The sequence below is a fragment of the Habropoda laboriosa genome, unplaced genomic scaffold, assembly GCF_001263275.1.
Source record: "Habropoda laboriosa isolate 0110345459 unplaced genomic scaffold, ASM126327v1 scaffold64, whole genome shotgun sequence".
NCBI lineage: Eukaryota > Metazoa > Arthropoda > Insecta > Hymenoptera > Apidae > Habropoda > Habropoda laboriosa.
Genome location: NW_017100183.1, coordinates 955762 through 980226, shown reverse-complemented (window position 1 = coordinate 980226; position 24465 = coordinate 955762). Strand labels below are relative to the sequence as shown.

The following is a 24465-nucleotide window of genomic DNA, read 5'->3' as shown; positions in this document are numbered from 1 at the left end:
TGTGTCCCAGAAAACGAGATTAAGGGTAAGAAAAGAAAGTTGGGATAAGTTGGTCAGCCTTGCAAGGGGACAATTGAATTGACCGGAGGGTTGCGTATCGATCGCGGTCGGGGAAAAAGACGCTCGATTAGAGTGGTGCCCCGCGTTTTCGTCCGAAACCCACCTCCTCCCTCTCCCCCATCGAGAACGTCCAAATGAAATTATTCCCGTAACAAGGGAGAGAATTCCGACCGTAGAACTATCTGACGCGAGTCGAATAGCTCGGCGAACCCCAGATATTTCGTCTGTAGAATTGGAACTATTCAAGGCTCCACGGACCAGACAGAACGCGAAAGTATCGCTCGATTGTTCGCTCACAGTGGCCGAGGAACGCAGTGCACGCGCAACAAGACGGACCCGTGACATAAGGGTGTCGTCGATTGTACTACTTTTTATTTTATTTTTTTTTTCTCTTTTATTCTCGTTCACCATCCTCTAAACCGATCGTTCTCCAACCTCGTCCAAAATACCTCTGCTGCTGCGGTTTAGTCTGCCGGTTTTTCATCGCTTCGCAACGCATCTTAGACGTGGCTCGCGTATACTCTCATGTATGGCGCAAGATCAAAAGAGGGTTATACCATTACTTTCTCTCTACTATTCTGTTTTTTTTTTTTCCGAAACGTATTTTCCTACGTTTGCTTCGCTTACATTCTCCTACTTTATTTGCCTTTTTTTTCTTTCTTCGACAACATAGGGGGCAAGTGACCGCTGTTTATCGTTAAAGTGGATCGAGAGACGACGAGGGCAAAGAATGTGTATCTTCTTGCCCACGTCTCTCTCTCTCTTGACTTACAACTTACTCGGAGATATGTTGTATCGGAGATTAATATTGCTCGTTCGATAACGCAGACACTCTTCACATTTTTAGCAACACGTTTACTTGGAGCGTAAGAATGGTTATCGAACGAACATCATCGTGAATAATATACTCTCTCGATAGATATATATATTATATATAATATATGTATATCCGTGGTAAATATAAATGCATATGCATAATCGGGTATATAGCTCGAATATTTTGTCAGCTATTGATTACTCGTGAGAGGTTTCTTAAATGCTTGCGGTGCTTCGGTCGCCTAATGCTCGTAAGAGGGGGGGGTGGAGTGGACTTAATTACTAGCTCTGGCTAAACCTAAGTGATTGATGTATCTTGGAGATCGCATCTGCACCGATTTTTCTCTTTCGTTCCGTAAAACAACCGATAAACGAGCGTGGAAAACCTCGGATTAATCACGGCTGCAGGTACGATCTCATCGGTCTACGTCCTCGATTCGTTATTAATCTTCGATAGATCCCCATTTAGGGGGAGGGGATCGGAGAAAAGTTAGGCAAGTCGAAACCTGTGGGGAAGACGGAACTTTCGGAGATAGACACTCACTTTTTCAAAGGCACTGTTCCCTGGGGCCCCTGCCCTGCGCCGTTCCTGGCATCGGTGACCCGGCAGGCCACCATACTATACGCTGAAAGCAGTTCTATAATGTTACAAGATTATGTCGAGTCAGTATTAACGTTCAGGCTCACAGCTGCTCGCCCAGCTCCTGCGTTACCAGGTCGTTCTCGTCTCCTTCGAGAGAAGAAAAAAAAAGGGAAAATTTCTTTTCTTCGTTCTAGCAGAATACTCGTCGGTGTGAATCACATGGAGTTGGGTGTTAAGTACTCCGAAGAAGGAAACAAATGACGACAGAAAGAGACGACACAACCTCTAGCTCAGGTGCAGGCCAGACTTGATGATACAAACGAAGGATCTCTACGTAATCTCACCGTCGCACAGCACTGTCCATACCTTTCTCTTGTTTTCGTCTTTTCCGCTTATTGCAAATCTTCACCGCGCATATACTCAGGATGATGGCAACGATGAAGAAGAGTATACCACCGACGACGCCCGCGGTGATCGCCTTGTGCTTCACGCGAGCTGGCACCGGAAACTTCACCTGCTCGCTGGCGCCGTAGTTGGTCGCCGAATGGGCGAGCACTTGGAAATAGTAGGTCCTACCACCGACCAGATTCTTCACTGTGTCCATCGAGTGATCATGAAACAAAAGAACCTTGAAGCTCCCCGTTCGTAACGTCTATCCGTTGATCGACGGAAAGATGTTGCAAAAGCGAGAAGGACGTACCCAAATAGCTGGTTTCCTCAGGTCGGATCTGTCCCTTGTTGAGCGTTTTCCAGGGTCCGTCTGTCTTGTATTTGATGTTGTAGTACTGGATGAGATGATTGCGTTCCACAGGCGGCTGCCAGGTGATGAGGAAACCGTTACTGACCTCTGTCACCGTGAGATTCTTCGGTGGACCTGGCTTTGGTCCTGACGATTTAAACGGTAATTAGTAGCAGCGTGAAAAAGAACCGTCGATCGGGAAGAAGAGATACAGCCCGCGTATCCATTATTCATACGATTCTACGACACTCGGTTTAAGTAATTTCCATCTCAAGGACCTCCGTCGTGCATTCACTCGGTACTCCAGCTACATACATACATACGTACACTGTTACGGGAGAAACAACGAGGCTCGAGAATTGGGATTACGGCCGCTGGTAAGGCTAACGAATGAATGCCGGAAGTAATTAGGTCGTAACATTATACATGTAAGTAGTGACGAAAGAAGATGAGCTCACGCGTCTCCGATTCCATCGAGAAGTTGCGTCAATATCTGCGATGGGGATAACGTTACGTTACGTGGCCAGTCGAGATTTATCCGCCATCGTTTCGTTTGTCGATTGAGAAGAGTTGGACAAAAAGTTGAAAAACAAGGAACAAAGTGAAGGAAAATGTAGATAGATGCACGCGGAGAGGGGGCGAAAAAACAAGGCAGACACACACACATAGGGAACACAATCGAGAGAGCAGCGGGAAGCCGTTGTTCTCTCTACACGATCAAATTTCCCCAGCAATATTCGCGATTATTTGCGAACGTTAAACAATACCCCGGCACAATACGATAAATTTTCACGATGGAAAAATACACCTGGCTGAAGCGGCCGATATTTCTGCGATCGTTTCTGCGGTATTTACAATGTCCCTATTTGTTAACTTCATTTCCGCGCCCATGCACGGCTTGCGCCGAATAAATTGTCAACCACACACGGCCACGCTCACCCACGTGTACCTACACCATTTGCGATATGTGCATTAGGAAATGTGTGCAAACCGGGGGGAAACACACGTACAGAAAGCACGCGCACACACGTTACTCTCTCTCAACCCCTTTAAACCGTGCAAGCACAAAAATATAAATGGGTTCTCGATGGAGGCGCCGCGACGCCCGGGAATACCGTGAGTAACTGAAACGCGGTTATTGTATTCGCGAAAAGCTTTTTACCAATGTAACGGCCGCGAGTGGCTGCAATTAATTCGCGTCGACTGAATGGAAATTCCTCCCCGCAAAGGCGTACCTTGCGTTTTTGTTCAGCCGTTCCCATTTCGATCGTATCACTCAAGTATCAACTTGAAATTGAACGTATTTCGATACGAAACGTCCATCTTCCTTGCATTCTCTTTCTCTCTCTTCATTTACGAATTCCCACCTATTCTCCCGACAACTTTTGGCGAATTTTGAAAATATCCAAGGGATCGTTCGGAAAGAGCGCGTTGAAAGGAGAGCAAACAGCTCTCAGGAATCGTCGTTGACATACATACATACGTACACTGTTACGGGAGAAACAACGAGGCTCGAGAATTGGGATTACGGCCGCTGGTAAGGCTAACGAATGAATGCCGGAAGTAATTAGGTCGTAACATTATACATGTAAGTAGTGACGAAAGAAGATGAGCTCACGCGTCTCCGATTCCATCGAGAAGTTGCGTCAATATCTGCGATGGGGATAACGTTACGTTACGTGGCCAGTCGAGATTTATCCGCCATCGTTTCGTTTGTCGATTGAGAAGAGTTGGACAAAAAGTTGAAAAACAAGGAACAAAGTGAAGGAAAATGTAGATAGATGCACGCGGAGAGGGGGCGAAAAAACAAGGCAGACACACACACATAGGGAACACAATCGAGAGAGCAGCGGGAAGCCGTTGTTCTCTCTACACGATCAAATTTCCCCAGCAATATTCGCGATTATTTGCGAACGTTAAACAATACCCCGGCACAATACGATAAATTTTCACGATGGAAAAATACACCTGGCTGAAGCGGCCGATATTTCTGCGATCGTTTCTGCGGTATTTACAATGTCCCTATTTGTTAACTTCATTTCCGCGCCCATGCACGGCTTGCGCCGAATAAATTGTCAACCACACACGGCCACGCTCACCCACGTGTACCTACACCATTTGCGATATGTGCATTAGGAAATGTGTGCAAACGGGGGGGAAACACACGTACAGAAAGCACGCGCACACACGTTACTCTCTCTCAACCCCTTTAAACCGTGCAAGCACAAAAATATAAATGGGTTCTCGATGGAGGCGCCGCGACGCCCGGGAATACCGTGAGTAACTGAAACGCGGTTATTGTATTCGCGAAAAGCTTTTTACCAATGTAACGGCCGCGAGTGGCTGCAATTAATTCGCGTCGACTGAATGGAAATTCCTCCCCGCAAAGGCGTACCTTGCGTTTTTGTTCAGCCGTTCCCATTTCGATCGTATCACTCAAGTATCAACTTGAAATTGAACGTATTTCGATACGAAACGTCCATCTTCCTTGCATTCTCTTTCTCTCTCTTCATTTACGAATTCCCACCTATTCTCCCGACAACTTTTGGCGAATTTTGAAAATATCCAAGGGATCGTTCGGAAAGAGCGCGTTGAAAGGAGAGCAAACAGCTCTCAGGAATCGTCGTTGAATGGAGGAGAGAAAAATTGAGGATGGCCGGTCGAGTTCTGGTTGGAGAAGTTGCTCGTCTCGCTCGAGACAATCGGGTCGCTGGGACTCGGGACAACAGAGTTAACAAACAGCGAGAAAAACCGATCGTCGAGTGTGAAAAGGCAAGTTCGCGGCCGACCGCACGCTCCCTGCTAACGAGATTACGTGTTTTCGCGACGCTTGCGGACTTTATTGACTTTCTACGTCGCACCCTTGTTCTCGATCGTCGAAAACGTCCGCGCGTGAACTACGCGCCGCTCTGAATTGTAAAATCGTGTCCTGTGCAGAGAAATCCTTTCTCCCCTCCGTTGTATCCGTGCCCTTTCGTTACGACGGCGGGGATGTTTGAAAGTTTGGAGAAAGGCAGGGGTAATCGATTGGAAGTAAAACGCGGAGGAGACCAAAGTAAATAGGCGCTGTATAAAATCGATTACAATTTAAAGGTACTTTAGAAGAAATCAAAGTAAATCTCGTATCGAATACGGGCAAAGATACCCTCTATAAAACAATCGCAACTCAAACAAACCGTAAAGTACACGTGAAAGAAGGAGAAGAAGAAAGAGTTATCTTAAGGACGATGAAGAAACAGAAGAGAGGAAAGAAAGAAAAAAAAAAAGAAAATTAGATACCTTTCGGGCGCATGATTGGCGGGAACGCTGGATTGCCTGTGGAATCGGTCGGTAATACGAGAGTATTATAATCTAAGATGTCTGAAACGAGAGAAAAGAAAACGGCAAACGTGAGAAATCATAGCGGAGAGAGAGAGATGGCTAGACGGGGTGATTGGTCGTGCCGTAATAATGGGTCGCAGAGAGAAGGAGAGAGAGAGAGAGAGGAGCCGGGCCGGAGGAGATCCTCGCGAATCCGATCCACCGGAATTCTCGTTAAGCTGGCTGTAATCGCGTTACTCGAGGCAGGCTAACGAGTTTCGAGACCGCTGATGCGTAGACAGCGACGGATGGGGGTGGAAAAAGGCAGAAATTGAAGCGCGGCTGAAAGAAAGGTCGAGGGAGGGAGTTTACACACGTAACGTGGCCTGGTTGCTGCTGCTGCTGCCGTGTATCGCTGTGTATCGTGAAAATATTCGGCCATGAAACGGTGCTCGCGGATTATTAGCGGGGAATTTCTGATCCCGACACGTTATTAATATGGAAATGCGGGAAAAATGGCGGAAACCTGGTCGGCCATGCTTCCTCACGGGATTACGTGGCCGTGCGCAGCAGAGGTATAGTATGTAGGTATGAAATAAAGATTTACGAGGATGGAAGAGGACACGCGAATACGCGCCGCGCGTACATTGATAGAACGAAAGGGGATTGGGGATTGACTGAGTTCTCTCTCCTTGGAACGGGGACCTGGATAAATATCTGTACAAGCTCGTGCAGGAAGAATCGAGGCACCGCGTGTAGAAATGGAAGGCAATGAACCGGCGGATTCGAGGGAAGGAAATAAAAGCGGAAACAGAATGAACGGCTCGATGGGTTTTCCGATACGATAAGTCGCGACGGAAGTCTCTTCCTTCCCCTTTTCTCTTTCTCCCTGTCCCTCCATCCTTCCCCCCATCGCCACTCCTACTTTACTCTGTTTCTCTTTTCGAGTGGCAAGTTTTAGCGCAACTTTGAGATTCTCGCGCAGAATCGCTACTACCAACGACCGACGCTCCTGCGGTGAGTCAGAGGGAAGGAGGAACTTTCTTCCGCGCGAGGCATCTTCTTTGTTAGCGAGAGCCCCCGTTCGTTTTCAGGGTTTTATGGTCGATCGCGTTCAAATGCAAGATGGTCCCTTTGATTCCTGAGCCCTGAGGCTGCTATTCCCGCTGCTGCTTATCGTCCTTGTTGTTTCCACCAGACTTACTCGCGAGTAATTAGTTAGGTAACAATATGATTCGATCAACGATCTTACCGCTTTGATCCGTGGCCGCTGCTTGGCCGGCGCTCGAGGATGGAGTCGCTGAGTGCGTCAGTGCCACGTCTTCAAGGGCGAAGCGATGGAAAAAAGAAGGAAACAGTTTGCATGGGAAGCTGCTTGTTAGTTGGTTAATATCGGTAAAGACGTAGTGTTAGTCATTTCGAGGAAGCGACAAAACCGAGGATTCCGTTGGAACTCGTCGATACATATTTTCGGGATTACGGCACGTCATTTTGTTACATCGTTCGAGTAATATCAAGGATGAAGGTTATTACCGAGCGTTCTGACGGTGATAATTTTGCTCAGCATCCCATCGCCCAGGGCGTTCTTCCCTATCACTTGGAACTCGTACAGTGTACCTGGCGTTAGTCTGTTAATCGTCACCGTTGTACTACCAGACGGAGTCACCGGAATCGTCTTCCATTCCGACGTGCCTGATTCTCTGTGCCTGAAACATCCGGTAATATTTGTCGAGATGATAGAATTGCGCTCGGTAACGTTATTGCAACGTGAAAGCGTGTCGCGTTGCACTCCATTTCCAGAGCAATTCAGACGGGACACGCGCAAAGTACCGAATCCCTGTGACGTGTGTCTATAGAACAGATACGCCGCGTAAACTCACCAGATAGTGTAATCTTGCTTGTAATCAGGCCCGCCAGAGTAACCGGGCAGCCAACTCAACGTAACGGAGAATTCGGTCGCGGTGCCAGTCACGTTGTAAGGCGCATGGGGTTGAGTACCTTCCACCATCAACTGCGTCGAGGCGGAAATGGTGGCCACCTCGTTCGACGCGACGCACTGATAGAATCCAAAGTCCGTGCGTCGAAGGCTATCGATCGTTAAATTGCCACCGACGATCTTGGCTCGGTTGCGTTGGATGGACGCGCCGTCCCTCTGCGCAATTAAATCACGATGCAAACACGAGCGAAGCGTTAAACGGCTAACGAGCCGGAGACGCCGCGCCGCCAAATTGAAACGTTCGAATCATCGCTCGTTAATCGGCTTTGCCAATTTTTATTCCTAGCCCGAGAACACCGAAACGCGACCGAAAATCGATCCAACGGCGTACGCGTGTGTAAACCGTTAATTTGTCGTTAATTACCTTCTAATTGGACGATCGGAATTCGTAATTTTATCTGTCGCCGGGTACTTTAATTGCGCGGTGCAAGCGAACCTAACCCTCGATTTGCACGGTTAATTGCTGCTGCCAAGGGTAAATCGAAAATACGCGCCCTAATCACCGTACCCTGTGCCACTGTATCGTAGGCTTTTGCGTTCCCTCGGCCTCTTGAGCGTCGCAGTGCATCTCAACGGTCTCACCAACTTTCTTCTGATAGATCGGCTCCGGCTCCAGCGTGAACACAGGTGGATTTCTCACGAGGACCTCCATAGGGCCGGAACTACCCTGCGTGCCGTGTGTGTTGTACGGTGTGCACGTGTACCGTCCCTGATGATTCTCGTTGACCCGCGTGAACAACAGAGAGCCATTGTTCATCACGACGATGTCCTTCGTTTGATAAGGCTCGAGCAGCCGCTTGTCTTTCGTCCAGGTCACGTACTGAAGGGGTGGGTTCGCCTTTATGTAACACTGGACCACGCCAGCCAAACGGAACGGCAGGTACTGGACTGTTGGGGTGAACGTCACCTTTGCCGGATCTGAAACGGTCGAGTGTTCAACTCGCATCTCTGTCTATGTACTAAACTCGTAAAACTCGAGCGGGACACTCACATTCTACGTTCAGATAAGCACTGGCGCTTTGCGGATCACCGATGCCGTTCGTGACCTCGCAGAGATACTGGCCAGAGTCGTCGGCGCTGACAGGATTGATCACCAGGCTACCGTCAGCCTTGATGGACACTCTCGTGTCCAACGCTGAGACCTCCGTCACCGGCGCACCTTCGCGGAACCAGCGTACGGTCACGTTGCCGGGAAGAGCTTTAGCCTCGCAGTTAAACTGCACCTTCTCGCCTTCGAGTTTCGTTTGGTTGGTCGGTGGCACGGTGATCACTGCACCGCCTGTACATCGAGAGAGAAACAGGTCAGTGCGAAGAATTAGGGAGAGATCGGCGAGGAAAGATTTATTATATGAAGCGGTACATGTATGATAGATGTTTGCTATTCAGATGGGATAATCAGTGTATCAATCTTTGCGGATCGTCTAGAGAGAGAAAAAAAAGGGCGGTCGAGGGGAACGTCTGGCAGCGGAAATACGCCGACCAAACCAATATCCTGGCCGAAACGACGAGCCCGTCGCAGAAGCTTTTAACTTCGCGGAAGCGTGTCGCGAAACGAGATTTCATCGTTGGGTTGCCCGTATCGGCGTGAAAACCAGCCCACGAGACGACGTCGATAAATAAACAAATGGAAAGGGAGATAGATATTCTCCATTTAGCTGGCACGATGAATAGACGGATCGATGATGGACGCGTCTGTTATTTCAGGAACGTCGTTTCGCGAGAGCAAAAGCTGCGCACCCTCTCTAACACGTATACACATATTTCCGACAAACTTTTCATTTCGCTAAATTCTCCTGTGTATCGCGGAGAAGTTTCAATCGTCTCGAGAGAGTTTCGAACGGAGACGGAGGAAGAAGTTGGCCGCATTTGGAGCAGGACGCCACTTATTAGGACGACTTCTCGCTCCGAGTCTCGGTAAAAAGGATCAACAGATATCCAAGCGGTCTCCCGTTGAAGAATTTTAAAAGTTGCGGCTTTCGAGGGAGGGAAACCCGAGACCCGGGAGTCGGTTCCTTCGTCGATTCGTCGACCCGAATATCTCGAGGTATAATGGGAGGAAATCGATCGTGCACGACAAAAGAGCCAACTTCTTCCCGGGATTCAGCAGTATTTTCTGCAATCCGATCTATCTTCGCCTAGGTAGGAATTAAGCTCGCTCCTACACCTCCGTGGGAACAGCCAGCCGATCGCTTTTCGGTGTTTCTCAACTTTGCAACGGTATACACGCAAAGTTAAAGGAAAATTAATCGTTCTTCTTTGGTTCAAGCGGAACATAACGAAAGCAACCGCGAGTGTGAACGGGGCGGGCGTGCCGTGGATTCCACGACTGCGAAAACGCGGCAAGTTAACTCCGCGGACAAAGCGACACACACCGCTGACAAACGGGACAGGATGAAATTCAGCGGAATCCGTTTGCGCGTGCCTGCCCCGGCGCGGCGAGCCTCGCGGATGACAACGCGATGAATTTAGGAGGCGGATGCTCGATAAATATTCACGAGCCGGATTTCAAACTTTTCGCCCGCGAGACCAATGAATTTCAGACTCCTGGGACGTCCACGGACGGATAGAAAGTTCACGGTGATTGATACTGTAGCGACTATCTTATTTGCCGATTGCCAAAGTGCAACTTTTCACGCACGTTCGACTGAACAATCTTCGAAGATTGCTACGAATATTCGTTAGTAGAGTACACTCGACGATACTCATTCCGTAAGACAAATCGAAGGGAAGGAAAAATTGCGACGCGAGACGGGGAACGCGAATGCAATCGAATTTTCGTCAATTTCTCCGGGAGGAAAGGGCGAGATAGACTCGGCACACGGCGACGGGGATGAATTTCGGAGTAGGAAGCTCGGTAAATATTCAAAGAGCAGATTCAAAAGTTTCACGCCGACGAGAGGAGCAAGTTCGGCCGGGCTCACCGACTCGAGGATCCTCCGCATTAATGGCGCAGTCTGTCGGCGGTGTTTTATACGCGGAGTATGAGAGCCGTCTACTTTGCACCCACGGCTCGGCCGTGACTGCACGCCGGAACTCTCGAGCGAGGAGATGCCACGGTTTATTAGCCCGAAACTTTCCACGGACTTTCCTTCGCCACTATAAATCTCCGGCAGAAGCGGCATCGCGACTCTCGTTCGGATTTTTCAGACGTTCGCGGACCGTCTTTCCATTCCAAATCGCAGTCTGTAAATCGATCCTACGTTCCTCCCTTCTAACACGCACACGTGGCAGAACATTTGAAGAAAAAGAGGAAAAACGAAGCGTATATGAAGAGAAATGACGGCGCACGTCGATGGAGAAAAGCGATCCATAGGTCGGCGTATTAAATCGACCGGTCGTTAACCGGGGGGGAAAGCCACGAAGGGGAATGGTAGGAACGCGATGATGAAGACGAATGTCGAACGCAGCTTACAAATCTGCGGTACCGCTGGAAAACCAGATCCGAAGGGGGAGAAAGAGGGGAACGCGAGACAAATCGCCTTTTAACTCGTCCCTCCGGAAGTGGCACCCTTAACGCGAATTTTATCGCGCGCGACCGATACCTGGGCCAACGCATCGGTTCCTTCGAGCTTTACGAGCTTGCCACCGGCAATTCGTTCAGAGTCGAGAAAGAAGACGGAAAGGCTAATGTTGTTTTCGTGGGAACAAGTTACACCGAGTATAGTAGGTTCTATAATTTTCCACCGGCTGTACCATTCGGGAACGAATAGAAGGTTCGACGTTGCGAGAAATCGATGGAAACTTTCCGAAACGGTAGGATCCTTCGCCTGGATTTAACCACAAGTCTTTCTCGTAAACTCTCGCACACCTGTTCGAGCATAATTCCTTTAACGTGTTAATTGAAATATGCGTCGCTCGGGGAGCGAGGAAAGTTGCGGGAAAGTTGAAACGGCTCGACTGGTCAATTTTACGAGTTCCACGAAGACGTTCGGAGATTAAAAGCGGCGTAAAAGTTACAGCGTTACCGGGGGGACGTTTGAACGTTACCATCGGGGGCGATTCGCTGGAACGAGACTTTAAGAACTTCCATAAAATCGGTGGGTAAAAACGCGGTAGGAAGTTGGACGAACCTCTTGCGAGTAGATTCTTAGATCGATGGAGAGAACGCATCGGCCAACAGATTTCCCCCTTCGCCCTTCGGCGAATTCGGCAACAAAAACCGATCGGTCGTGTGCCGGGGCATTTTCTGGCGCCGCGGTTATCGGAATTTCATTATCGGCGCTCGATCGATTACCGTCTACCGAAAATACCCCGATAACTTCTAATAACAAGCCGCCCCGATAATTATCGTACCGATCCGGCGTATATTAATTATTGGCACGCGGAAAATTCTTCCCCACCCTCGCGCCACTGGGGCTATAAAGTCCGGTGAATTCATCGTGAAAATGGGAAGGCAACTCTTGTTTCCTTCCCGTCGCGATCGTCTCGTTGTTACACACTAGTTCACTCTTCGTACGATACAACGTTCGTACGTTCGAAAGAGCAGATTGAACTATCGTAGCTAAATCTAGAGAGACAAGCTTTTGTAAATGAGGAAGCAATTCGAAGAACGTGGAGGAAATAAAGTAAAAATCCTTGCAAACGAAAGGTGGATAAAGTGAAGTTGCACCGTTAAATACTCTCCCCTCCTACCCGCAAGGGAATAAGAGTTGATTCGAGCGATAGAACGTGTTTGATACAGTGCTACCGAGGCAGGTGAAAAGAATCTGTAAATCTACGATAGCATGGAGAGAAATAAATGCAACGTGCAGAGTGTGAGAAGTAGAGACAGTGAGATAGAAATCTTGTTTGAGAAGAGGGTTAGAGAAAAAGAGTCGTACAATTGTCATTCAGTTTATTGTTGTCGTCGAATAATAAATATAGGTCGGTAGAAAAAAAGATTAGTGTAAGTAGCGAGATGGAATAACCACCGGGAAAGTAGCTACAACAGGAGGAAAGCTTCGCCAAGAAGAGAAACCATCGCGTGTCTGACGAATCTAGACAACTACTACTCCCATCGGATGTACACATCTACGCACGCTGTTACACAGTTGGGACACATTACAGGGTTACTCTATCGATTGGTTTACTCACCAGCGATAATAACGCGAGCCGTGTGACTGATCTGGCCCTCGCCGTTCCGCGCGATGCACGTGTAGTCCCCGATGTCCTCGTTCTTGATCATCGAGATCCTTAGCTCTGTGCCGTCGTTGAATATCCCTATGGTGGTCGACGGCTCGACCGGGTTCGCGTCCTTGTACCAAAGGATCTCCGGCGTCGGCGTCCCTTCCGCCTGGCAGTTCAATATTATCGCGTCGCCCACGTTCACGTAGATCATCTCCTCCGGCGTTATGCTGAATTTCGGTGGCGCTACGGAAACAGACGAACCGGGTTTTTATCCTCTTCTCACCGTATACACTCTCTCTCTCTCTCTCTCTCTCGCTCTCTTTCTCTCTCGTCGAATTGCAAGAGGAATTTGCACACACGCACACACGTAGGAGAAACCAAGGTCCAAGATCGTTCACCGGTAGTACACGTAGGAAGAAGAAGAGTGCGTCGGTTGGAAAAAGTTGCAGTCGGAGGTTTGATCGATACGCCCTCTCGAGCACAGAGAGTAGAGAACGGAAAGACGAAGGGTGACTTTTATACGGGGTCGTCGAACGAAGAAACCACGATTCTCGGTTGTATTACCCCGTGGGAAACGGTATTAAGGGAACAATCAAACCCTCGAATCGCGTGGACATTTAGAAAACGCTTCCGCGCCGCTCCTCTCGACGTTTTTATCTTCGACGAGAGAGTTTCCATCCAGGAGGAGAATCACGGGACGAGCCCCTCAACGACTTCGACGACCGCCGCGTCGCACAAAGGATCGTCCATTTTCGCCGTTCGTGTAAAGCGCGCTCCTCTCCTCGAGGCCGTGTGTTCCATGGAACAGAGAGACGCTCGCTCGAGTCCGGGGAACAATGAAAGAGGGAAGAGAGCAGCCGAGTCACCGAGCAAATCCGCCACGGGAGATGACAGGAAAATTCACTGGAATATCGTCAACGAGCTCTCTCTCTCTCTCTCCCACCCTCTTCCTCTCTCTCTCTTCGATCGTTCTTCAGCTCGCTTTGTCCTCGAAGAATCGACCGACGGTCGATTGCGACCGTGTTCACTTCGATCGTGTTCCGTATGTTCCCCTCTGTTCCATTATTTATCCTCGATATCGTAGCAGTCTAAGGATATTACTTCTGTCACATGCACTACCGTCCAAAAATGTCTCCTTTCTATTTAACAAATTTACCAGTTTCCTCGTTCGTTGCACGACCACCTCAACAGAGACAACGAACCTAAACTTTTAGTGCAGCTTTTCGTTTCGTTCACCATCAAATCCACCACTCGTTCCCTGAAATAAAATTCCTGAGAAGAATAAAGGACACATGGTGGGGCGGATACTTGTAGCCGATGGTGTACGTCGCGAGAAAACACCGCGAGGAAGGAGAACGGAAGGAGGAGAAGGCCGAAGGCTGGGACGTAGGAACGGAAGGAGAAGAAAAAAAGAAAGAAGGGAAGGGGCAATAGTTTAAGAGTGTAACGCGAGTAAACGACCGGACAGAGAGACGACTCGAAAAGTACAAAGAGACTCCGAGCACTTTCGCTGGCCGAGTGGTGTTCTCCTCTCTCTGTGACGCCGCTGGCGAAGCCTTAGTCGTTGCAAACGCCCTACCATGACGTAGTCGTCATCCTTCTCCTCGTCGTTGTCACGTGGTCGAGTGTGCCCGTGGGCTCGAACCGAGAGAAACGGAGAGAAACGGCGTGGGGAAGGGCGAACCGGTAGAAAATGGTGAACGAGAAAACACCGGTTGAGGCGTGACGAGAGAAAGGGGGAGCGAGAGAGGAGAGGAGAGGAGAACGCAACGTTTCCTAAGCCATCTAAATGTTTCTCTTCCCCGCGGCCGTTCGTCGTCGTCGTTTATGGGCGAACAAAACGCGGCAATAAGTTTTCCTTTCTCCTCGCAACCATTTTTCCTGTTCTCCTCTGTTCCTATAGCTCGGTTCAATGACCCCGTCGTCGTCGCCGTTCGTCGTCGTCGTCGTCGTCGTCGTCGACAACGCTGACGTAACACGTAAAACTTTATCGCGTCGCTCGACGAAAGAATTGAATTGAATTCCCGTGGAACGACGCTGCTTTTCTTTCTTTCCTTTTTTTTTTTTTTTTCTCTGCCTTCCTTTTTATTTCCTTGTTTCCTTTTTTTTATCAGTGACGCTTACCGGATTTTCTCTCCTATCTCTCTTTCTCCCACTCTCTCTCTCTCTCTGCTTTACCTTTTATTCCGCGATGGAGGAACGCTAAGATGCGAATCGGCACCGTTCTCTCGAAGGTATAAAATTCGCGAGCCCTTTTGGATAGACGAGGCGAGACGACTGACGGGAGGACTCGTCCAACTTTTCTCTTCTCAGCGCGGAAGTACAGTACTCGTCGCGGTCGTAAAATCTTCTTAAGCTCGGGGTAATATTAACGAGACTGCTTCGAGGTAGAATCGATGTAACTTCGCCCCAACTCAGATGGAACTTTCGACTTAAATTGCATTTCGCGAGTTGAGTCTTTTCTAATCGATACCGCGTAATCGAGTTTTTCACCAAAAACCAAACTTCTCTTCTTGAGCGGATCTCCCCCCAAAATGGCGTCGCTAGGATATACCGACGTCGAGGTGCCGACCGATCGTGAGACGCGCGATTAAGCTGATCCGTTCGTGCAGAATGTTCACAATTGATAGAAACCGATCGTAGGATTAACTGCCGACTAGACACATATTCTAATGCTCGCTAGCAGGTGTGTGTACGGCTTCCACTTCTCGTCGTTGAACCGTCGTTTTCTTTTGTCTTCGTGTCGATATACAGGCACGTGTCATACACATAGTATATAGTATACAGTGATCGAAACGAAGAGAAAGAAGAAACAAAAGAAAAGAAAATCGAGTAAACCCAAGTTTGAATTGGTAGTTTAATTTTTTAAGGACAAAATAGCATATACGTACTACATCCTGTTTAAATAAAATACAATAAAAGAAGGACGAATGATCGTGATCATCGATGACGACGAATGAAGGCGATAGTGTAGCGTGATCGTTGGCAAATGAAAGGTACTCACCGTGGACGTCCAGGTGGAACCAGGTACCGTTCTTGTGGCCGTTAGGTGACCTGTTGAGGAAGACGACCTTGCACTCGTACCATCCTTGATCGCTCTCGCGGATGTCGGTCAGGTTGAGGCTCGCCACGCCGTACGGTGAATTCGGGCTCACCCTCGAGACTCGACCTTCGTAACCCTCGCCACTGTGGGTCGGATACGACTCGTACCATATGTATATCGGTATCTCCTGCCCCTTGCACCAACACCAACACGCAACATAAACGAGGGATCGCCATGAACGCGTACATACTGGTGCGAGACTTTCTTCAGGATACGCTGGACGCTCGATTTCCGTCACCACGTGGCTGGACTTGTCAAATATTTCCTCGACGCGTTCGCCAGAATCGACGTAAGAACGAAAGAGAGAGAGAGAGAGAGAGAGAGAGAGAGAGAGAGAAGAAAAAAAGAAAAGAAACCCGGTGGTTGTTGACTGGTTCGTTCGAAGCTACGACTAAAACTAAATCATCGACTTACGTTACTACCGCGAATCATAGTGAAAAAGATCACGAGTCCAGACCAGCTCGCACCAGCTGCCAGCTAATGAAATGACAAATGACGAGAGACAGAGAAGGATGCAGCGTGTGTGTGTGAAGAGCGGAAACGATCTACGGCCGCGAAATTGCTCGCCCTAACAGAGGCCAACATCTCTCAGCGCGAACGGCCGAGCGTAACGAGCTCCTCCTCTCTCCTTCCCCTTTTAATTCGACGCGTCGGGAAAGAGGAATCCTCTTAAATCTTCGTGCTCCTTACGCTCGCCCCGGTCCCCCGACAACTCTCATTTTCCATGCAAGCCTCTAACGGCAAACAAAGGAATTCGTCGCGTGCCGATGAAAAAGTAATCCCCAGGCATATAGTACACGTGCGTGGATAGAGAGAGAAAGAGAGAGAGAGAGAGAGACAGATAGAGAGAGAGAGAGAGAGGCGTTGCTGCTGTGCTGCTGCTGCTGTTGCTGTTGCTGCTGCTGGAAAATGGGTGGGTAGCATGATAGTTTTATGCGATACGTGCCATGCAAACACAGCCGATAGATCGTCTATTCTACGTAGATAGTGTTCGAAGATCGCGCGCCTTTAAAAACGCTCGATCGCTAGTGCTATTTCGCTGGAATAGTTTCGTTATCGAGGATCAACGGTCTTACGGAGAGAGAGGTACGTAAAGTCCTGGCACACAGAAAGAGGGTGCTACAGCTACGTACACAGAGGCATGCGGGTAATGGATCGGTATCTTCACGGAGCACCGATAAGGAAGAATCGGCGCTCCGATCTGCCTCGATCGGTTCCGTGCAAGTTTCGCGTGAGAACGAGAAGGCTCGTTACCGCGGCCGGATGATAGTGAAACACCGGTGGTGGAAGCACGTGTATCGAAGTGAGCATCGTAAAGCGCGTGTATTAAAATGGCCAGTGCAGACGCGTGTATTAAAACGAGCAGTGGTAGTCGTGCGTATCGACGCGTCAACTGCTACATGTTTACCTAGATATGGTACGCGAACTATCGAATTTCCTCGTTCGAGAGTGCATTTCGATATTCTTCACGGTACCGTCGACGAAACACCCGATGGAAAATTGCCAATGCTCGACCAACCTGATCGCTCTCGTTTCGATCCCAACAGACGGTTCGAACCACGCTCGCCGGGGATCGAGAAATCGGACGTAGAAACGGCGGAAGACTCGTGTCTGGCACGAAACGGGGCTATTCTACTGGCCCTGCGTTTGGCATCGCGAGACATTCGGGAAAAAGGAAAGTACCCTACACGCTGTGTCTGTAAAGTCACGGTACCGTTTCAGAGTACCGTAGAGAGCAATCACACGATACGGTGTATGGCACATTTATTTTCCAACTAGCACACTCTTCGTTCCGTAAGAACTTGGAGGGTTGCTCTCTTTCCTGTCTCCGCGGTGTCTTGTCGCAGTGTCACGACTTTACGGACACGCCGTAGAAAAAGAAGAGAACGAAGAAGTCGACGGAGTAAGAAAACATCGCGAACGTGCCGTGACGATCGTACGTTGGCCATTGACTGCCCCAGTTGACGGTTTCTATTTCGAGCCTGGCCTACTTGCGACGCCGAGGAACGGCGTCGTCGCCAGCGTCGCCAGTCGTCGTGCTCGCAAGCGCGAACCACAGTGATTTCAATATTATTCTCCCCCGAGCCACCAACTGCTCGTTCGATATTGCGATTCCGCGGCAAGTTGTCCCACGCTTGCTCCACACCGCGGACAAACAACGAGCGAACGCGTTCCCGCTCTCTCCAACCGGGGGGAAAAGGAGCAATCGGTCCTTTTTCCACTCTCGAAATTTCTTTCCGCCGAATTAAACGCCAGCTGTTCCCGCTATTTTTTCCCTTCGTAGGGCAATAGGAGCTTCGCTGGTATGTCAGATTAATAGGTTATCAACGTGGAGGAGAGAAGAGGGTGGAACGCGAATAAATTATGGGTCTGAATGGTACTCGCGAGCAGAGCGGGCCAGCCAGCCAGCTATTTTCGAGGCTTCAAGCTACGGTGGAAATATTCGAAAAGACGGGGAAAAAGTGTTGGTATGCGCGATTCCGTCGGTAGCTACGAGACTGAGCGGAATAAGTTGCGGCGCTTCGCGATTACACCTACGCGCGCCGCACCGCGCCGCTCTCATGTAGGTCAGGTGTCTTTGCTTTATTTTTCCAGTCCGCGTTCTTTTGTCTCGCGTCGCTGTAGACGCATTTCAGCGGTCGCGAGTATCTGCCAGATTAATCCCCGTGCTCCTCGGCGTTTCGTTACGAGTACGTCGAATCTTTTCGATCGCCACGCAGCGTTATCGAAAAGCTTCTACTTTCTTCGAGCTTTTCTCCCACGTAAAAATCATCGAATAAATTTCGTTCGTCAGGTGCAAAGGGTTGATAACGCTTTTCACCTGAATTTCTATAATTTAGATCTCGAGAAGGACACGGCGCTGAGGGAAGGAAATTCCCTGAGGGAATAAATCATTGTCCACTTGGTAACTCTAGACGTCCCGAGGACCGGAGAACAGACAGGGAGGATGATTAGTTTTATGCGGCACGTGTTGCGGAAATTTTGATAATTCATTCTCGGCCGATCCTTCCGGCCTGCCTCTTTCGCCAACCTCGATGTTTAAGGGAAGGTTCGTTTCCCTCCGGAGATCGAGGTGAAACCGCGGCCCGACCGAACCAGCGAAATGTTAACGAAACGCGAGAGTCCTCGAACGCGACGAACTTTAAGAGTAAATTACACACCACCGGTTACACCGAGAGAGCTGCGGTGTTAATATTAAGCTGGCAATTCGAACGTGAAATCTCGTCGTCTGGGAAATCGGGAGCAGAGTCCACCGCTTTTCAAATCACCCGCCGCAACTTTCCACGTGGAAACTCTCTCTATTTACTTCGACGCTTTGCTTCCCTTCGCTCGTGAATATCTTACCCTCCGGATGGAAATTCATCAACACACCCGACACGGCGCGAGCGAGGCTCGAGTGTTCTTTCCTTTTTTCCCTGAATCTCCTTTCAAAGTCGATACAGTTTCTACAAGAGGGAAGCAACAAGGAGCAGAGAAAGTCTGTATTCAACGAGCAAGTTGTTCCAACCGTTTCGCGATCGTTTCTTAAAAATAATTGGTCGAAAAGTAACCTTGGGACACTTTTATTTTCCTCCGTTCAACGTTCTCTTTCGCTCGCCTCGTTGCTTCTCGGCGAAACTTTCGTCAAAGAATAACTTTCCCTTATCGAGAATCTTCGTACTCTTTTTTTCTCTACAAATCTCCCCGCTGCAACCGGGAACACGTGGTTGCAACAGGAAAACTTTCGACGATTCCCCGAGTAAGGTATCAAGTGTTGGGTGAATGCGAAAGATTCCAATTTCTTTCCGGAGATCGTTCACGAAACTGTGCATCGTTCCACGCGGGGGCGAGAATCTCGCGAAACTTGCGTCGGTTTACGCGGCAACTTGCTAGATATCGCGTTCACAAAGGACAATTGACTGCTCCGACACCCCTTTCCCCCCTGCCCGACTAATACGCCGGGAGAACTATCTCCTGTTACGTCCGTAACCAACAGAGTCTGGCGAACCTCTCCTATCTTCGGAAAACCATAGAAATCCTACGATAGCCAAACCTTTACCGAAATTCCTCCGGACAATTATAGCAAAGGGCCGCCCGGGTTTGGTGCGATAAATCGGGTAAGAGCCGGACGCGTCGCTCGAGGATGCCCGTGTGTCTTTCTATGCCCCAAGAAGGCAATTGTCTTGTAGCGATCCTCCGACGCTCTGCCACCTGACCTGAGTCCTTCCAGTCCCTTCCGCATCTAAAGCACGGGTCTCCTAGAAAGCCTTACTGACGAGTGCACTAGGAGGCCCAAGACGAAACGCCGGACACCTTTCCTTTTCGCCTATCCTCTATCACTTTCCTACCTAGCTTCAGTCTAAACTTGGAGGCTCAATTGTCTTTCGAATCCTCGCACCGGGGGAAAAATTTCCAAACCTCGTATAGATACACTTGTATGCATCGCACTCTGTCGTAGTCACTATCGCGGCCCCTATCCCAGGTAAACTCCTATGAACCGACCGAAACCAGGGGCCCCGAGGTACCTAACACTCCGAATGGGGCTGCGACGCAACGCGGATCGATGTTATGAGACGACAACAACGGGAACTCGAGTTTCCCGGTTGATTTCATCGCACCCCTTGCTCCACACGGCTTTCCTAATCACCGGTTCAATTCTAACTCTGCTCGCAAGTGGTTTCACGCGACTAGTTTGTTCTACAACTTTGAATCCTCCGTTAATTCGCGACGCGAATTACTAAAAAATATACAAAGACTTAATTGTGTAAACGTGCCAGAGAAAATAGGTGAATAAATTTGAAAAGAATTCTCCAGTGGAACTGCAAGAGGCTTGTGTCCGATCAAGCATCGAGCTATACCACTGAAATCTTCCTACGAGCTTCGCATCTCTGGAAAAAGCTTTCGAAACGACATTTCGCAAGTTTCGAGGGAGAATGAGAAAAAGCGAGGGCAAGTGAAAGAGAGTGGAAGGGAGAAGCGGCTCATTATCAATATCCGGGCGTGAGCCAGGGCATTTCCGTGGCCGCGCCGGAAGCGAGAAAATTGTTCCGACAGAGTAAACACGCGCAGCGAGTGTTTGCGTTCAACCGGCGGATTCCTTTCTGGCATTTCAGTTAAGCGAGAATACCGGCTGCGAACGCGAGCACCCGTCAAGGGTGCTCTCAGTATACCGGCTGTATATCCCAGAACGATCCTGCTGGCTTTTTAGAACGATAATAAGGTTCCGTTGGATGCCACGTGCGCCGTCGTGGATTGTTTAATCCGACGTCGAAAGCTGCGGAGCGAGGTTCGTTTACGAGCAAGTGGTTCTCCGGTCGTCTGTGTTCCCGGGAAATAAATTACCACCGTGCTCTTTTCTCTCGGTTCTTCGCCGTCTACTTCGGAATTTCGAGAAACCACGCGTTCTTTTTGTTACAAGTTCCAACCGTGACAGTTCGTCTTTCGCTTTCGAAGGCGATTCGAAAGTGTCCTCAAAACTTGGAGGAAGGTCTGCTCGAAACGAGAGCATCGAAACGCTCTCCGCTTGAAATTTCTCGATTTCGCGGGGAAGAGAGCGAGGGAGGCGGGGGAGAGAGAGAGAGAGAGAGCAGGGTCTTTCGCTAATTATCTCGTTAGGTGGCTCATCTCGAGGGTGACATTAATAACAACAATGCCAGAAAAGGGAAGACGAAGCCGCCAATTAGCGGGTATAACGAGCCGCGGAGCCCTGAACCTGCGATGAATCAGGGAGGAAAGAGAAACCGTACACGGGAATAGAAGGGGTGAGAGCGTAACCTGGAATCTGCACGTGGAATCGAGCTCGCTAGTAGGAGGGTTAACCCTGACACAGTTGAGTAGTTCAGCCTGGCCTCCCTGCGATCTGCATTATGCATGTAGACCTCCTAACCTCGTATGGTAACACACCCTTGTACGACCAGCAACGCGATTTAGGGTCGCGGAACGAGCTTTCGATTCATTTTGTCCTCCGACTATATACAGATATATCTAGATAGTACGTACCTACACCAGAGAAATGTTCCGACGAAACGATATTGAAATCGTTCGTAGCCGTTACACCGCGTTTTATCCGTCGAAGGATAGAAAACGGGGTGTGCAGAAATGATAACGGTCGAATCAAGTCTACCGGAAATAAGGGACGTAACCGCGGATATCGCGTTCCACGGTTAGGAGGTAGAAGATAAGGCATAGGTGCACGGACGAAAGGAAGTAAGGTTCTCGAGCGCCAAATACATCCCCACGGAGCGTTCTAAGAACCGACCGCGGCTTAACGTTAGTAAAGCCGACCAGCGCGCGGGGGTGGTCTACGTCGTCCTATTTTTAAGTCAACTACGGGTTAACCGGCTAACGCTCAATCGATACCGCGAGAGCAGCAGCCTTCCTCAAAGCGCCGCATCGACCGCCGCAAACTTGTCCTACAACTTTTCACGAGGGTTCGCGGCGACAATTTATCTTCTTCGTTGTCTCGCTCTTCTTTCTATATACACACTTTTCGTTCTTCTTTCGGTGCTCTACTTTCTCACAACCCTATGATCTCCTTTTTCAGCGTTCTTATTAATTATTTCGTATTTTCGGCGAGAAAATCACAACTCGCGAGACTTCGGATCCAGAGAGCGGGGTGGAAATTTCGATTGTACGTCGAGAAACTATGCGCGAACTTCTCTCCCCGTCGACGTTAGGCAACTTTCGATAACCGCCCTGCCTTCAACTCCCGTAACAAGATTCCCCCGTTGTACACGAACAGAAAAAACTTCCACCCAATTTCTATCGAACCCTCTCTCCCCCCTCCCCGATCGATCTGCATATCAACGAGAGCGAGGTTCGTTCTTTCCTCGCGTCGAGATTTCAACACCGAAAAACGAAAAACGTTCCCTATTAATTGCGAATTATCCTGGATTTCTGGTGTCGCGCACAACGCTGCGGCACATCTAGAGCGTAAAATTGCTTCTTCCTGCCGCTGCACCGGCACCGGCATCGGCACCAATTGTAAACGCGACTCTTTTTCCCGTTTCTCTGCGCTGCCTCGTAATACGGTTTTTAAACGCGACGCCGCGCCTCGCGAAATAAAATTGCCCCGTTCTGCCGGTGCTCGCGTCGCATCTTTGAGGAAAACCTAATTACTAACTCGCACTCGAAACAACGACTTCTACTCCTAGCTCCGGCCGGGATTTGCATTTCCTTCGTGCTTACGCCCACCCGTGAAATAATTAACCCGCCGGCGGTAAGGCGGTGTACGTTACGACCGAGGTGAGACGAGAACGGATGCCGCAGGACCCGACTTTTTTCCCCTCTATTTTACCACCGGCGAACAAGGGGTGGAGAGAACTGTTTGGGAGTGGTTGCGGGGGAGAGACGAGAAAAATATTCAGTCGGACTTTGGATGGGAAACCTGCCAGGTTGCGGGTAACTTTCGTAGACTTGGAGGAGGGTGATCCACGAGAGGCTGTCGCCAGGGACCAGGAGTCAGGTTTCCCGTGGGGGGGTGAATGTCTTCCCGAGTGGAAACGCCGGCCCGGGGAAATTGAATTGCAAGAAGACTCTATTTCTCTTTTTCTCGTCGAGGCGCATATATGGACGCGATCCCTTCCGCAACTCCTTTCTTTCTCCTTCCTTCCCCTTTCCTAGTTCGCCCTTTTCTTTCGCCACTGTCGCGCAGTTCACTTCTGTCTCCATTTGTTTCATTAAATTACACCACGCTCCTGGTCCCGACGGTCTCTCCCTCGCAAACGTCCACCCTTCTCTCCACGGTCCGTCAACTGGCCGTCCTCCTTCCCTCTTTCCGAAACAGAGCAGCGACGACAGTCGAGGAAAAACTCGCCTTGTTACCCCATCCCTTAGGCATCAACACGACCCTTCCTCGCGCTCCTCTATTTTCTACCGATTGCAGCCAAAGAGCTTTCCTCTTCCTCTTCTTCTTCCTCCAATTCGCCTCGTTCCTCTGTCAGCCGTCTATGCAAATAGACAAAAGAGGAAGAGAGAAACGACGACACTCACAACTGTTACGAAACTCTTGGTCGTTAACGTACGTGTCCGCGTGGCAATCCGGAAGCGACTTAACGCGTTCGAGAGGCCTCGAAAGGTAGTCTAGAGACAGTCTCGCCGGGAGGTCAAGTGTCTGCGCTGTTCCGTCGTGTTCCATTAGTCGGGACGAGGAATATCGTTTAGATAAACGCGATGCAATTGAACGGCAGGACGCCGCGGCGGCGCCTCGTTACCTGCCATCGATCCGAGACTTACGAATCCCATCTCGAAACTGCAGCTTTCCTACGATGTAACGATAACAACGGAGGCTACTGCAAATACAGTGCTTTTTCTTTCTTTACAAAAGCGACGAAGAGGAGGTCGCAGAGAGAGAGAGAGAGAGAGAGTTAAATACGATACTTCAGGTCGTTCGTCTTCCGCAGCGTTCGCAAAAGTGCACGCTTCGGCGAGAGACGAGTGCGTGGAGCGGAACTGGCGGAAGAGCCGCGCGAAAAGCGATCGCGACGCGACGCGACGCGGTGCCCAGGAAAAAAGTCGGACGGGAAGAGAAATTAGTTGTCAGCCGCAGTGGCACGGGGTGAATCGAGGGGCAGGGGAGAAGCGGTTCGGAAGCCCCCGGGCTCGATTTATGCGCGCATAAAAAAGAAAACAGGCTGCCTGCTGCCCCTCTTCCTCTACAGGCAGCAGCCTGCAAATGGAAATGGCCGGGGCACGTCGTCTCCGGCTCGCTTTCAAATCCGTTTTGCGGCGGAAAAATCGCACCGCAAGAACCCACCCTCCTCTTCGAGTAGCTTCAACGCCGC

At 49.7% G+C, this 24465-nt stretch overlaps 1 protein-coding gene across 1 annotated transcript in view; it reads right to left on the bottom strand.

Moving 5' to 3' along the window:
* LOC108579280 (protein turtle-like) overlaps nucleotides 1-24465 on the bottom strand; it is an 89840-nt gene that overhangs the window by 7985 nt on the left and 57390 nt on the right. The window contains exons 7-16 of the mRNA XM_017942788.1: nucleotides 15605-15836; nucleotides 12568-12843; nucleotides 8486-8773; nucleotides 8003-8412; nucleotides 7379-7650; nucleotides 7032-7204; nucleotides 5478-5558; nucleotides 2160-2345; nucleotides 1826-2053; nucleotides 1421-1514 (exon numbers count right to left, since the gene is read on the bottom strand). Of these exons, the coding sequence (XP_017798277.1) occupies nucleotides 1421-1514; nucleotides 1826-2053; nucleotides 2160-2345; nucleotides 5478-5558; nucleotides 7032-7204; nucleotides 7379-7650; nucleotides 8003-8412; nucleotides 8486-8773; nucleotides 12568-12843; nucleotides 15605-15836 (2240 nt within the window). The remainder of the gene's footprint in view (nucleotides 1-1420; nucleotides 1515-1825; nucleotides 2054-2159; nucleotides 2346-5477; nucleotides 5559-7031; nucleotides 7205-7378; nucleotides 7651-8002; nucleotides 8413-8485; nucleotides 8774-12567; nucleotides 12844-15604; nucleotides 15837-24465) is intronic.